The 14,739-nt window shown below is 34.8% G+C and overlaps 1 protein-coding gene across 5 annotated transcripts in view; it reads right to left on the bottom strand.

The window, feature by feature from the left end:
• Window positions 1–1,168: 1,168 nt before the first annotated feature.
• The window catches only part of LOC106673785 (NSFL1 cofactor p47), a 79,637-nt gene continuing 66,066 nt past the window's right edge, over window positions 1,169–14,739 (bottom strand). For 3 of the 5 annotated variants that reach the window (XM_024225504.1, XM_014406044.2, XM_014406045.2), the window contains exon 3: window positions 1,169–2,526. In XM_024225504.1, coding sequence (XP_024081272.1) covers window positions 1,391–2,526 — 1,136 coding nt within the window. In that variant the 3' untranslated portion in view covers window positions 1,169–1,390. Of the gene's footprint in view, window positions 2,527–8,260; window positions 8,470–13,017; window positions 13,346–14,739 lie in introns of those variants that run through there. The other 2 variants (XM_014406047.2, XM_014406046.2) reach the window with 2 other exon arrangements.

Below are 14,739 nucleotides of genomic sequence, written 5' to 3' on the forward strand. Positions count from 1 at the left end.
GTAATTCTGCATATTTGAGGTTTTATTAGTGTATTAAATGGAATATTGCATGTAAATCCATGCTCTACTCATGATCTGGCAAAGATTTCCATCTTTGTAGATGGTTCATATAAATTACTGTTATACAAAAGCCGAGAGCTCGTAATTTGGCAGAGAATAATTTTTTTTCGTCGGCTCACCCAAATTTTTCACAAATGGGGATAAAACGTCAGATTCAAATGGGTGTGTTGGTGAAACGGATAACTTGGTTAGGATCAACCCCTCACACATGGCTCCTAAACGGGTCACGACCAATCAGTTTGATTGGGCAACGGACAAAACAGAATAATCCGTCAATTTAACAGACATACCGGAAACCTCAATAACACCAATCCCTGACAACGAACTCTTAAAAATTACGGGAAAATGTAATTAAAATGCTTTTAATCACTCTACTGATGAAATATTGAGCGAAAATAATACAGTACTTATTTCAATTAATTATTCTTTTTATGTAACGTCTTGGTCGAGACGAAAAAGTTAGTACCACGAGTGGGATTCGAACCCACGACCTTCAGCTCAATACGCCGCTCCTCTATCCACTTGAGCTAACTGACTTCGATACATTCGGACACCAACTCCCCATCTCAGCCTACAACCTTTCTAATTTTCCTTCTTGTTGCCATTTCAAATGCCAATCCTCATTACACATCTGAAAAATGGCAAAAAGATGGAAAATTCAAAAGGTTATAGGTTGAGATGGGAGTTGGTGTCCGAGTGGATCGAAGTCACGATATCTCAAGAGGTCAGAGCAGCAGCGTATTGACCGAAGATCGTGAGTTCGAATCCGCTCGTGACACTAACCTTTTCATCTCAAACCAAGATCTTACATAAAAAGAAAAATTAATTGAAATAAGTAATTTGGTAATTGGACCACTAAACATGAATGGATTAATATATAAGTACGTTTTTCTTTTAGTAAGAAGGAACAAGTAGGTTAGTTGAAAAAAAAATTAAATTAACTGTATATTTTGTTTTCGATTGTTTTAAAATTTGTAAATATATAGTTTATTTATCGCATTACAATTACACAAATTGCAAAATGAACAGGAGAAAGAAAGCTGAAAACACAAGACTATAAAAATTAACTATTTTGAAAATAATCATTAATTGGACATAAAAATAACTGCACTAACAAATCTTAAAATAAAAAACAAATTATTCTTTAGAAAATGAAAATCCCACATGTTGTAATTGATTCTTTATTTACACATGAAATTCGTCAGCGACAAATTTTTATCTGAAAAAGTGCTACAAAATAAAATGCTCCGGTGGTAAAAGGGACTGTTTAAAAGTATGTAAAAATAAATACAAAAGTAGGCATATGGTACAAAAAAAATCGATGGTGTAGTTACTTCATACGCATGAGAATAGACGCGTTGAGTATGCCTGCTTCTGCGAGGGTCAGGTTATTGTCGGTGAGCTCTTTGCTCGGATAGGTTGTCAGTAACATGAAGGGAGACTGACGATACTCTGGTCTCGAACTGATTAGATAGTTCCTCAGATCCCCGATCGTATGAGTGTGATTGAGTTCGGCCCGGAGACGAGAACCGTCGTTGAGCCTTACTTGAACGACAGTCGTAGGTTGGGAAGGGTCGACGTCGACCGAAGGCGGAGCGGTCTCAGTGGAAGGCGGTTCCACCGGGCTCGTCTGCGGTGGCTGCGGATTAGGCAGCGTGGTCACGTTCGGGGTCAGACTGCCCAGAATGAACCCTTGGCCTGTGAATGCCCGGGCGGTCGCTTTGGGCCGGTTGAACTCTTCGTGCCGGTGGTCTTCCATATTTAGATGGACGGACTCTTCCGTCGAATCCTCGACCAGTTCCTGAGGGACCTGGCCGGTTCTGATCTTGTCGAGAAACTCTTTGTCCTGCGGGGACGTGTAGGACCTGAGGGGTCCTTCGTTGACGCTGAAGCCGTTTCTCCAGAGTCTTAGAGTGACTTCACGCCTCCGGCGCTCGCGATGCCCGGAGGAGATGACTTCCGTGTCGTCCGGGGTCTGGCCCAGCCGGTACCCTGTGCCTTTGAACATGGGCCTGGCTTTACCCTCGCGGGAAGTACTGGCCGCTTCGACCCCACCGAGGTCCCGCACTGACTTGAACATGTCGCTGATAACGTCTGTGCTGTGCTTACCCGGGCCGACCACCTCCTGACCGCTGTGAACGGATCCGCCCGCGTAGAACCTTTGACCCTCTTCCTCGTCGGAACTGGAGTCCTTCCTGAGACTAGAAAGAGTGCCAAATTTCGGCTTGCCTCTCGGGGCAGAAGGCGCTTCGTTGTCAGAGTCGCCCATTGGCGGCGGCGTGAGGGTTTCGGGCGTGGGCTGTGCGGGGGCGGTCGGCTCTGACGGTGTCCAGCTCTGGTAGTAGGTGATCAGAGCGTCTTCCAGTACCCAAGCTGCGGATTCTAAAAAAAATGTCGCTTCTTCGGATGTTGCGCCAGTAATTTCACAAAATCCAGCTAGCACTGTTTCGTTCTCATTCATCGCTCCTAGAATTAAAAAAACAAAACAACAAAGCTTGTATTTTAAAATTCCTTTCAAGTAGGTTATATATGCTAAATATGTATTTCCACAGGAGTGCAACATTTCCATTCTACTTATAAATGTACCATCACTAACAAATCAAGTAATGTATACGGCAGACCAATTTATCTTATGATGATACTCTTTCTTTTTCTTATTTAAATTTCAAGCAAATATTCTCAAACGAGGAAAATAAGCAAATGTATTTAAAATAAATTTAACTTACATAAATTGTAAATACTGAAAATTGAAAAACTAAATATCTAAAAAATAACTCCTTGCCGTGAGTAAGAATTTGAGCTATGTTGAAACCAACCAATAATCCAACAAAACAAATGTTTTTCAAATTGAAACCATTTTTTTTAAATTAAACTTTTTGTTTTGTTTCAACAGTTAATTATTTTAATCCATGAAGACCATAAAAACTGTTGATAAACATCTGTTCCTAATGAACCATCACTAAAAAATCAAGTATTGTAGATGGCAGACCAATTTATCTTATGATGATACTCGCTCTTTTTCTTATTTAAATTTCGAGCAAAAATTCTCAAACGAGACAAAATCGCAAAATATATTTCAACCTATATTTAACTTAACTAAATTGTACATAAATAAAATTAAAAAACTAATATCTAAAAAAAATACCTCCTCTCCGTGCATTAGAATTTGAGCTATTTTGAAACCAACCAATAATCCAGTGTTTTTTCAAATTGAAACAATTAAAAAATTTTATTTAACGTTAAATAGTTAATAGTTTATTTAAACAGTTAATTATCAAATATTTTTGAAAATATCTGTTTCTACACTGCCCATAAAAAAAGACGGGGTGGTTTAAAGGAAAAAAGGCCAATTTTAACAATGCATATTTTCTCAGCCTCTTAAGTCAGAGAGGTGCGGCGTTAGGTATATCATTTTTTGGAAAATTTTAACCGACGCTGAGCAAGATGGCTTTTTTAAGATGTTTTCCTAGCTTCTGTCATTCATCAGTAAATTCAAAAATTAGAGAACTTCAAATTGTGCTGTGGACCCAGGAATTCGTTTTTGATAGAAATCGATAGAAAATTTTAAACTTTCAATTGGCCACCTCGCACTTTGCCCGATTTCTCACAGTTTTCGACTTATTTGCGATTTTTGGGCGAAAAACGTGGTCTTTTACGGCACATGGAAAAAACCGATTTTACCATACATTAACCTACTGTTTCAATTCGTTTTTCGAAGCGAAACTGCCACCTGAAAGACCTGTGAAATTGGAAGGAAAAGTTGAATTTCTGTGATGAGGTAAACATCAATCGATCGACAATAGCATTTCGCACCCCAAGAGGGCAAATTACGACAAAGTAGAAAAATGGTCGCTTCCCCGTTTAATTTTTTGAAAAAAATCCTCGAAATAAAAGTTGTAAAATGTAAAATTTGCGAAAATATGGCGGTTCAACATTTATGCATTCGTGAAAATCGCGAGAGAGTGATCGGTTTTTTCCATGAGTATTGAAAAACTACGTTTTTTGACCAAAAATCGCGAATAACTCGAAAACTGTTGTGAAATCGGGCAAAGTGAAACATGACCATTTGAAAGTTAAAATTTCCTATCGATTGCTGTAGGCGCCGCTCGAGGTCGATTTCCTGCCACCACAGCTTAATTTGAAGTTTTTGTAAAAAGTACAAAATTTAATATTTTCCCGAATTTTTGAATTTACTGAAGCTAATATGCATTTCCAAAGTTGGCAATTTTTTACTGCAAAAACCAGTTGGTCTTTTTTTTAATGGGCAGTAATTCATCCGGTCATAAATTTTGTTTGTTTTGAAAATGCAACAATTCACAAGAATAAAAATACAAAATAAAAATAAGTTAATAAAATATGTTTATTATTTGCCATTGTTTTTCTATTTTCAATCTTATTTATTTTGTTAAAATAATTATATTATACACAATAGAATTAAAAATATCTTGGATGTTATTTAAAATTTATTGATATCTATACGGTAATGGATAGGCGGTTAGATATAGAAGTCGCGTAGGAAGGTCGAACCAAAAAAGGCACTCCCGGGCGTTACGGTGATACGGAAATGTTCAAAAAAAACCTCTCTTGCGCAAACAAGCGTAACCGTTGGAGAGCTATTGGAATCTAGATTTTATCTCCCGCGGATAGGACTTGTGATAGAAGGTTGACCTTTTAGAGAGAGAAGTCACATACATGTCCTGGCCATTTCTATACCTCCATACATCAATCTGCACCGCTATTGTGTCGGCCGGCGTAAACGCAGCCAGTTTTCCCCCTATGGAAGTCTTCGGTGTTACATATTTATTTGTTCGTTACTCTGCAGTTTGACTATTTATGACCGAATGGCGCCAGCCATCTTATATAGGCTTTGTTTTGGATTAGTGTAATCTTTAATCCAACCGACTATTATTATTATTTTCAAAAGCTAAAAGTTCTTATATGCAGTTGAATATCTTTGCATGTGATCTTTGTGTTTGTTTTATCAACAGGGCCTTTAGAAATATTAAAACAGGTTTCACTGACAAACAGCCCTAAAATCATTAGTTCGTAAAACGGTCACATCCAAAATAGCCAGGGAATGCAACCAAAATCTCCAAAACCAGGGGAAAACACCTGAATTTTGGGTATCATGGCACAAAGGAGTTCTGGGTATGAACAAGCAGCAAACTGCCAGACAATGTACAGAGAAGTGTCGGACATAGAAAAATCATGTTTAAAGAACCTAAACTGGCTACCAAATTGCTACAGATATTACAAGGTAAAGCTCAGGGATGATGGTGCACCGGTCACTGATATTTGAGAAAACAACATTTTAGGTTATACAATGTAGAGGAAGGAAGTGTCTCCATTATTATCTTCGAATGCTCAACGGAGACCGAGGGGATTTTATAATGATCTATGACCTACTGCTTCTTAAAAGAAGCATCAAATCAATTGAACTGAACTAAAAAGGCTAAGTACTTGGGGAATAGCAAAACCCAGCTTCCTAGTATCCTTCATCATATATGTCAATGGGAAAACAAAGTTTTGTGTTGATTGTCCAACAAGTTTTTAGTTTTTTAATCCAAATTTTAATAAAACCAATATAAACCTTTTTGTCTTTAAAACTCATATATCCAGAGAAAATATATTGTTCATTCTTAACATGAGAAAAACTAAAATAATTTTAAGGAGAAGCTACACAAATAAGGACTATTTTATAGCAGATGCAGTAGAATTTCAAGTAAGTGCTTATTCTACATTAATGATTATATACAAATATAAGTTTAATTGGATAAATATTTAATTTTGTTTAGTAGAGTGCAACATTAAAAATGAATCACAGTTTCTATGATTGTACACATAAAAAACGACTAAAATCCATTTTTTTTTTTAATAGAAACAAAATTTAAAAACCTAGCTGCTATACATAATTTGTAAGCACTAATGACTGTAACATACAATTTGCCAGTTTATATCACTTAACCGATACCAAACATATTGTACATTGCCACAGTTAGACAGCGATCTAGAAAACTGAAGGATAAAATCAATACAAATTGGATCAATTAATTTAAAAAAATAATAAGGAGGAAAATATTACTTCTCCTTACATTACACCATTACTTCAAATGGTGGATTGTTCTCATAAGTCAATGGGTGGTCTAAGGGTCCATTGCGGTCTTAGACCCAGAAGTAAACTGCATTAATACATTACAAATCAAATAAGTAATAATATACTGGGATACAGCTTAAAACTTATTTTAAAATGAAGAAAATCTTTTATAAACTGGCAAACATTAAAAAGCAATTTGATACCTACTTCAAATAGAATAATTAATTTTTAACTTTATTATCAACTAATTTGGGCTGAAGAAAAAAAAATATGGCAGGTGATACAATTTAGTTAGTACAGGTTTTTAATTGTAAAGTGATACTGAAAGTGATACAGCGTAATAACTGAAAACTGTTCTAAGCACATGGATAAAATATCGGTATATACTAATCAATAAAATTAAAAACATTCCATTTTAAGCGATAAGGCAGTAGAGTAGAAAATAACGTATAACAATAATTAATTAAAATAATTAATGTCAATTACGACTAAATACATATATGGATTAATACAACAATACTGCTTACTAGGTACTACTTAATGTTAAAATAAATATTGTTTATCTATAACTGTGAATTGGAATAAACTGGATTTTGACTTTTTCCACTAAGCTAAACTCTGTTCAACTAAGCCAACTAAAGTTGACTTTTCAATCTGGTTGGTTTATAATTACAACATCTATTTACAATTTAAAATAAGAAATAAAAAAATTAAAAAAAGTCTTGAGGGGTTGTAGATCTTGTCCATACTACTAAGTTAAGCTTATAAATTATGTTTATATAATTTATCAATCACATCAAGATGACTTTTGAATCTAGTTGGTATAAAATTAATTAGTTTATTTCACCTTGCCATTTTTAAACAAAACTTATGACTCTTTTGTCTTGTGTCAAAGAGTATTTGTAGTTAAGTCCAAAGTGATAAAAAATTCTAGGAAATTTTGAATATACTAAATTCAAAAATGGGCAATTTTCAAGTATAAAATTTACAATGAAATATTAAGTGACTTTCAAATTGTATATAAAGAAGGACTAGAAATAAGGCAAATATAAATGAAAGAACGGTAAGTTTCTTAATCAAGCTTTCGATGAATACCACCCCTTCATCAATACACTGATGATTTAAACGGTTACACTTCTAATTACAATATTAAAATAAGAAATAAAAATTAACAGAATTGAGTGGCGTTAGGTATCATCCATTCCATGCTAAACTCATAAATTCATTATGGTTTATATTTATGCAATGTGTACACAATTATAATATTTAGTCTGATATCAATCTCATCGATAAGATTTTTCAATCTTTTTTTATCTTTGAATTGTCATTGTTGAACAAAACTCATGTCTTATCTCAATTTTCAAGCCGCTCCGTTCAAGTTTCAACCATGCAACCAATCTCATAATCCACTAACAGTGAAAATACTTATCAAAGTGATATTTTCAATATTTTTTTAAATTCAGTTTCAGAGTGATATTGGACAAAATATGTTTTAAAAATAAATAGATGAAATTCAGTATATTGAACCCAGAAGATTTCAATGTCTGGAATAACCTGATCGCTGATAACCTTCCCGTTAGATCTTGCTGATTGTTAATAAAATAAAACATTAATCCATCCAATTTTAATTGCGTCGAATTTTAAATGATGAATTATGGGTATAAAATCAGGACTTTTTTAAATTCTATATTAGAAGGTTGACAGTAGAACTAGGTGGTAGACAGAAAAGCTTGATATTAAAAAGTTTAACGTCACTTAACGGTCGGATAAAGTTGTTTTATATACGCATAAACCATACAAAATGATTTTATGAATAAATAAATTCAATTTTAAATTGACAAAATGTCATGTTTTCACATTTAATACTTGTAATATTTATAAAGGCTTAGCTTGTAGTTCAAGGTTAGCCCAAGACGCATCGCTAATGAACGACAATTGCCGAAGCGTTTATAATAAAGAATGCGTATAAATTGAATATGTGTCGTACAGGAAGTTCACAATTGTTTTAAAATAAAAAAAGGCAAAATTGTACATGAATTTAAACTTGAAAAGCAAAGAAAATGATGTCACAACGAACTGCAATTGTTCGAAGATTCGGATACTCACAATACGATCCGGCGAATCGGCTCATCTCTATAAAAATGTGGAAAGGAGTCTGTGCGGTGCTGGTGATGAACGAAGAACGGATTATTGTTTCTACTGTGAAGAATGGATTTCAGATTGGAGACGGGAGGTCTACGGGCGGCCGGGAATTGCTGACTCGTCTACAGCGGTACAACCTTCCGGGGCAGATTGGTTCCACGGCCGCGTCGAGCGCCACGCACGAATCGATACCGTTCCATCGATAGTCGTGACAACACAATGACTCAAATTTGGTGAGGGGGGCCCCTTTCATTATTATTTTGCTAATTATTATCGACCTATTATAAATATATAATATAATTATTATATATAAAATTGACGAAGGTAAAAGTTTATTCATGATGTGTTCATTTTACAAGAAGTCATACCGATTTTTAAAAAACTGAAAAAACATTTTTTTAATATAAAACAGAATTCTTTAAATTTTAATTGAGAAACTTGTTTATTTTGTAGGCTGTTAATTATATTCATAAAATGAATTATTGCTATTTACCAACTTTTTGTTAGTAATTCTGACCCACCATTTCAATTGACATAGAATGACGGGTTGTTCTTTCTACCATCAACTCAAAAATTTAACATGCTTGAGCCCATAATTTGTTCATATTTGCTAGCCTTGTGAAATATTAAAAATAGTTTCAAAGTTCTGATGAAGGAGGAATATTCTTCGAAAACTTTATAGGAACTGAGAGGTTTTTCTGTTCTTTCAAATTGGCCATACCAATATTATTAGTATGTACTGTGAATCAAAACATTACTCTCAAGGGAAGACCTTTCCATTCGAATGGTTGACCAATTGGTTGGTTCGCTTCGAAATTTTGAAACGCGAATTTATATTGGGCGATATAACAACAAACAAAACCATTTTTATCCCAGAAGTGCGTACAATATTGTTCTGATTATATTTATTTCGTGGCGTTAATCTTCACGAATTCTAAATACAAAATGTCTTAACAGTGAATGTTAAGAACTTCATGAATATTTATATTGAACACCAATTACTTTTTAACATCGTTTATCGGAATTTTTACCAGGGTCGTCCGCATTGAATGGCACTTAGCGGATCTATCATAATTGATTGAAAGATAGCGGTCGTAAATGCGCGTTGTAATTGGTATGGACGAGGGGGAAGATCGATAATATGAACAATAACACCATTTCAACGTGGACTTTTATGTCGAATTTTGAGATTGGCACGCAAGAAAAAGACGCATGTACACATTTTATTAATATTACAAAGTTATCACAATTACAAAATAAACGATGTCATACTCTGTCTAAGTAATACGAAGTACATCGCGAAGAGATTTCATACTTGAAATGAATCCCGCTAACTTGGAGAAATTCGTTGGTTGAAAACAGCGGATGTTGACTTTGCCGAAATAGGTCAACACAAAAATAAAGAATGCGTTAGTTTGGTGTTTACTTTCAAAAGTTTTTCCATAGAGAGTTTACGTCTGGAAATATGTTTTCGAGGTCAATTAAAGGCTATTGTCAAAACAATCGGAAATCGATACAACTTGTCAATTCAGAAAATTGTTTCTATCTGACGTACTGCGTATTATTTTTATTAGTTATCTTACCAGTTGTTATTAATTTTAATTTTTTATGTGCAAAGAAGGTTGAGAAGAAAAAATAGTTTTCAGAGAGGGACTCGAAGCCATGACCTCCGACTTTTTACCTAGCCATCTCCTTGGGCTTCGGTCCCCGAGACACCGACTACTAATTTTTTTTCCCCTTTACCGTCAATGTGAGGTGATTAGTGACCGTTAGACGATGATTATTCGGAGATTGTGGGATGCGTAGGTTTCACAAAAACATTTTCTTTATCGCGCCAACGTTTCGATCTTTATTGAGATCATCTTCAGAGCTCAATAAAGATCACAACGTTGGCACGATAAAGAAAATGTTTTTCTGAAAACTACATCACACCAGACCGCATCTCACGATTTCCGAATAATCATTTACCGTCAATATTATTTGGCTGTTACTTTAATCTTCCATCTTTCGTGTGATGTAATATGACGGTTCATTATTTAGCATTAATTAATGTTTTGCCGAGTCATTTTCTACGTTCTGCCACTCTGAGGTGAGCTGCTATACAATTTATGACTAAATAAACCGCAGTAGCTCTCTACGCCCAAGCATGTAAAATATCGTTAAAAAGTCTTGATATTGTATAAAATAGATGCCTTAGAATCGGTATTGGAAACTTAATATCTAACCCCGATAGACATCAAGCCAAAGCCCCATGCCAACTTAGAATAAAACACTTCTCGATTTTTGTACAAAAGAATACCCAGTATCTACCTACTTTTCAGGAATACTGCAATCTAGCTTATATAATCACAGCATTTACTATTTTAGAAAAGTGCTAATTTGTAGTGGAGTACTCGATATTTCTCCATTGGCCCTCACACTAGACATTCACGCCAATAAATACAATCACTCTCAACCCACGCAAGATACACTCACTATACTGCACTATACAGGGTGTCCTTTTTAGATGACCCAGCTGAATTTCATTTGAACCAATGACGCTATAAAAAAAATTTTTTTAGTCTAGACGCAAATTTTTACCTTTTTTTGGAGAAAAATTATGCAGGGTACCTCAGGCCCCAGTTCAACTTCAAAACTTTAAATACACCCCTATACATCCTGACACACCATTTTAAAAAGAAAACAATGGTACAATGAAACGACAAAGTTATGGCAAAAAAACCGACAGCGTGATTTCACGAGGGACAGAATATTTTCTTGTGTGTTCGCGAAAATCCGGATTCCTCTTTCCGAAATGTTGAATTGCCTTTTTCAAAAAATAAAATTAGAGATGTACGCCGGACTTTTAAGCCGTACCGCTCTCATCTCGTCCAGGGACTTCAGGACTCTGATTATGACGGACGTCTGAAGAAAACGTCCTGCCATTCTATGGACTGATGAATCCAAGTTCACCTCCGATGGCGTACTAAACCGTTGGAATTTTCGAACGTGGGCAGAGGAAAATCCGAGAATTTCGTGCTCTTGTCATCTTCAGGTGGTTCACACCATCAACGTTTGGTGTGAACTTCCGGAAATAAATTAATTGGGCCTTATTTCTACGAAAATAATTTAAATGTTGCTCAGTTCCTTAATTTTTGAGGGAGGTTTTATCACCACATGTTCCTTTTCAACGACGACTCCAGCTTGATGCACATAATTCTAGGTGAGATGTTATATGAATCGTTCGCGGTAGGTGGATATGACCTCATGGCCCGAGCTGTTGGCATCCTCGGGCACCCGATTTGACTCTACTTGACTATTTTCTGTGGGGCTATTTAAAAAACATTACGCCAATCATAACCCAGCAAGAACTGCGGCAAAGGATGGAAAATGCTTGCCAATACATCTCCGCTGAATCTCTGAATCTATTGCTATGAGCACCGATGAAGAGTGGTTAAAAATCTCTGCATCTTTACGCAAGGCAGGCAATTCGAACATGAAATTGTTATTAATAAATAATAAATCAAATGAGTGTTTTTTTCACACTTCCTGCCATAACTTTGTCATTTTTTTACGAATTTAAAATACGATTGCACCATTGTTTTCCTTTAAAATGATTAAAATCATGATAAAAAAATGATGATTAAAATCCTTTAAAATGATGTCAGGATGTATAGGGCCGAATTTAAAATTTTGAAGTTGATCTGGGCCTGAGTAACCCTGTGTAATTTTTCTCCAAAAAAGGCAAAAATGTGAAACAAGACTAAAAAATATTAAAAACTTTTCTTTTTTTTGATAGCTTCATTGGTTTAGGAGAAATTTAGTCGGGCTTTTTAAAAAGGACACCCTGTTACCTACAAAAATTGGAATTGGGGACCCCAAGGATTCGGTGCTCGAGCACTATTCTTAAATTGGGCGTCGTTCCTACTTGCTCCCTGTAAGGAGCCAAGAAATAACACAGTTCAATTATGTTGGATTCTGCGAGTCGGACACACGCTGGTTTTGATCCAAAAATAAGTAACCTCGCACGACCAATTCTAAGCCAGGTGTTGTTATTGTTTATTGCCATGGCATCCAAACCTGGTTGTTTTAGATCCCGTTTAACATAGCCTCTACAATTGTAATTTTTATGGTTCTACTTGTTGATCATTCCAAAGACCTCAACAAACAATTCCACAATATTAAAAAAGTGTTTGTATTTTTGCGATTTTACGACAGTTGAACTCACATTAAACAGTAATATTGCGTAGAATAAGTTCGTTGAATGATACATGACATGAAATTTTGAATCTTTGGTAAGACATTATCGACTGTATTTCGATTCGATAAAAAAATACCTTCAAAAACTACATCAGGGATATGAATATTCATTCAATATTGGGTATTTTTCAGTACAATGGTTGTCGAAATGGTCCAAAATCGTTTTTAAAATACGACTTTAGTGAACAGCTTCTGCAACTGGCAGAAAGATCGATAAATCAACTATGTTTGGTATAAATGGTACCTTTAGACAGAAGAAGAAAAAAAACAGTACAAAATTTCTTTAGTTGTATTGTTGCGTATAGTATTGTTATAAATTTCTTAAAATTTCTACAGCCAAATATATTTGTTTTATTTTACTTTTTTTTGTCATAATAAGCAAGATAGTTTACTATTTCAACTGTCAACCGATATTGTTCGGTACCCAAAAACGACAAATAATGAACCGAACGGTATAAAATAAAAATATAAATGGGTCTCACCTAAAAACAAGTTTTCATCGTTGATGCTACCAGCATAGATAATTCGCTCGTACGCAATTCATTTCAATCGACGTTAAGCCGGCGAAATCGGCATAATCCTCTCGGATCTAAGATATCCCAACTTGGCAGAAATTTCAATTTTTAAACCATGTGTTTTCCATATGAAGAGACCAACTTGTTCAAAATTGATTTATCGTAATTTTATAACTAGCTAAAACTGCGTATTATTTAAGAGTTGAAATAAGACGAAGTATTGATGTTGCTTTTTAAAGGGAACAAAATTATAACTATTTTCAAAGCTCGTTAATAAATTTAGCTAGACTTGTAGTGTCCGTAGGAGAAAAAAACAAGTAAATTTTAAGGAGTTTGACTAGAACAATTTTTTAGAAAAACTGAAAATTTATCAATTAACAAAACTTTTTACCGATCGTTTCAATATTGAAAAAATGTGAACAAATTGAATGAAGAGTTCTGTTTTCATTCTTCACAAATGAGGTGTCATTTTCCGAATTTACATTAGGCATGTATTGTAAAGTTGAAGTTCACATTTAACAATATTTTAAAGCAAAAATAAAAAGGCTTTCCAAGGGTGCCTTGCAAGGAGAAAATCTCAGCCCTCAACTATTTTCCCTTTTCATGGGTTTTTTATTTAACTTCTTACGATATCGCTGCGCAGTTGACATATATGAAATATAAATATTTAACGAACGATGATCTTCAAGCTTTTGGCTTGCTGTGTAACTTAAAAAAAATTGGTCATTTCAATTTAAATCTAGTCAACAAATTCATATGTGGTACTGTTTAGATTTTTATACCCGATGCCGCTTTATGGTTTTAGCACATAGTAAAAATTAATTTTAGTTGTTAATTTACAAATTCTCAATTTTTCTTTTAATAATTTACAACAGCGGATTGGCTTCGGGCGTCACTACCTCGACCTTATCAAATGGGATAATTGGCCTCTTTTCGGTACGATTATCTTCAAAACCACTTGATCAAATTTAATGAAATTTTCTGTACTTGTTTAGTGTTTGGTGATGGTTTGATATGATGGAAGTCGATTGGGAACGTATAAACCTTTGGCGAGATAAAAATTTAAAAAAAGGCATACTCTTCAAATAAATAAATCTTTTTAATTTTTGAAATGGCAGTTAAGCCGATCTAAAACAGAATGATGCCCACATTTTTGAGGAAGTCTGATCTAAACAGGAAAGTGAAGAAAATATTATTAGTAATAAATATTGAAATTGAGTTAGGACTGACGCATGAATATTTTTATTTTTATTAAATTCACTAGTTTTCGTGGTCCGCTTGACCAATTAATGTCTTTCAATTAATTAAGGTTTTTAGTTGAGATAAAAAAAGTCAATGTCACGAGCGGGATTCGAACCCACGACCTTCGGCTAGATACGCCGTTACTCTACCACTTGAGCTATCGTGACTTCGATCCATTCGGGCACCAATTTCCTATCTCAACCGCACCTTTTGAATTTTCCCTCCTTTTTGCCATTTTTCAATTCAAATTCAAAAGGTGGGGTTGAGATGGGAAGTTAGTGTCCGAGTGGATCGAGGTCACGCTAGCTCAAGTGGTAGAGCAGCGGCGTATCTAGCCGAAGGTCGTGGGTTGAATCCCGCTCGTGATATTGACTTTTTTATCTCAACTAAAAACCTTAATTAATTGAAAGTTTATTTTTATTATTATTATTTTTTTAAGAGGGCTGG

The sequence above is a fragment of the Cimex lectularius genome, unplaced genomic scaffold (assembly GCF_000648675.2).
Source record: "Cimex lectularius strain Harlan isolate CLEC.00 unplaced genomic scaffold, Clec_2.1 scaffold6, whole genome shotgun sequence".
Lineage (NCBI taxonomy): Eukaryota > Metazoa > Arthropoda > Insecta > Hemiptera > Cimicidae > Cimex > Cimex lectularius.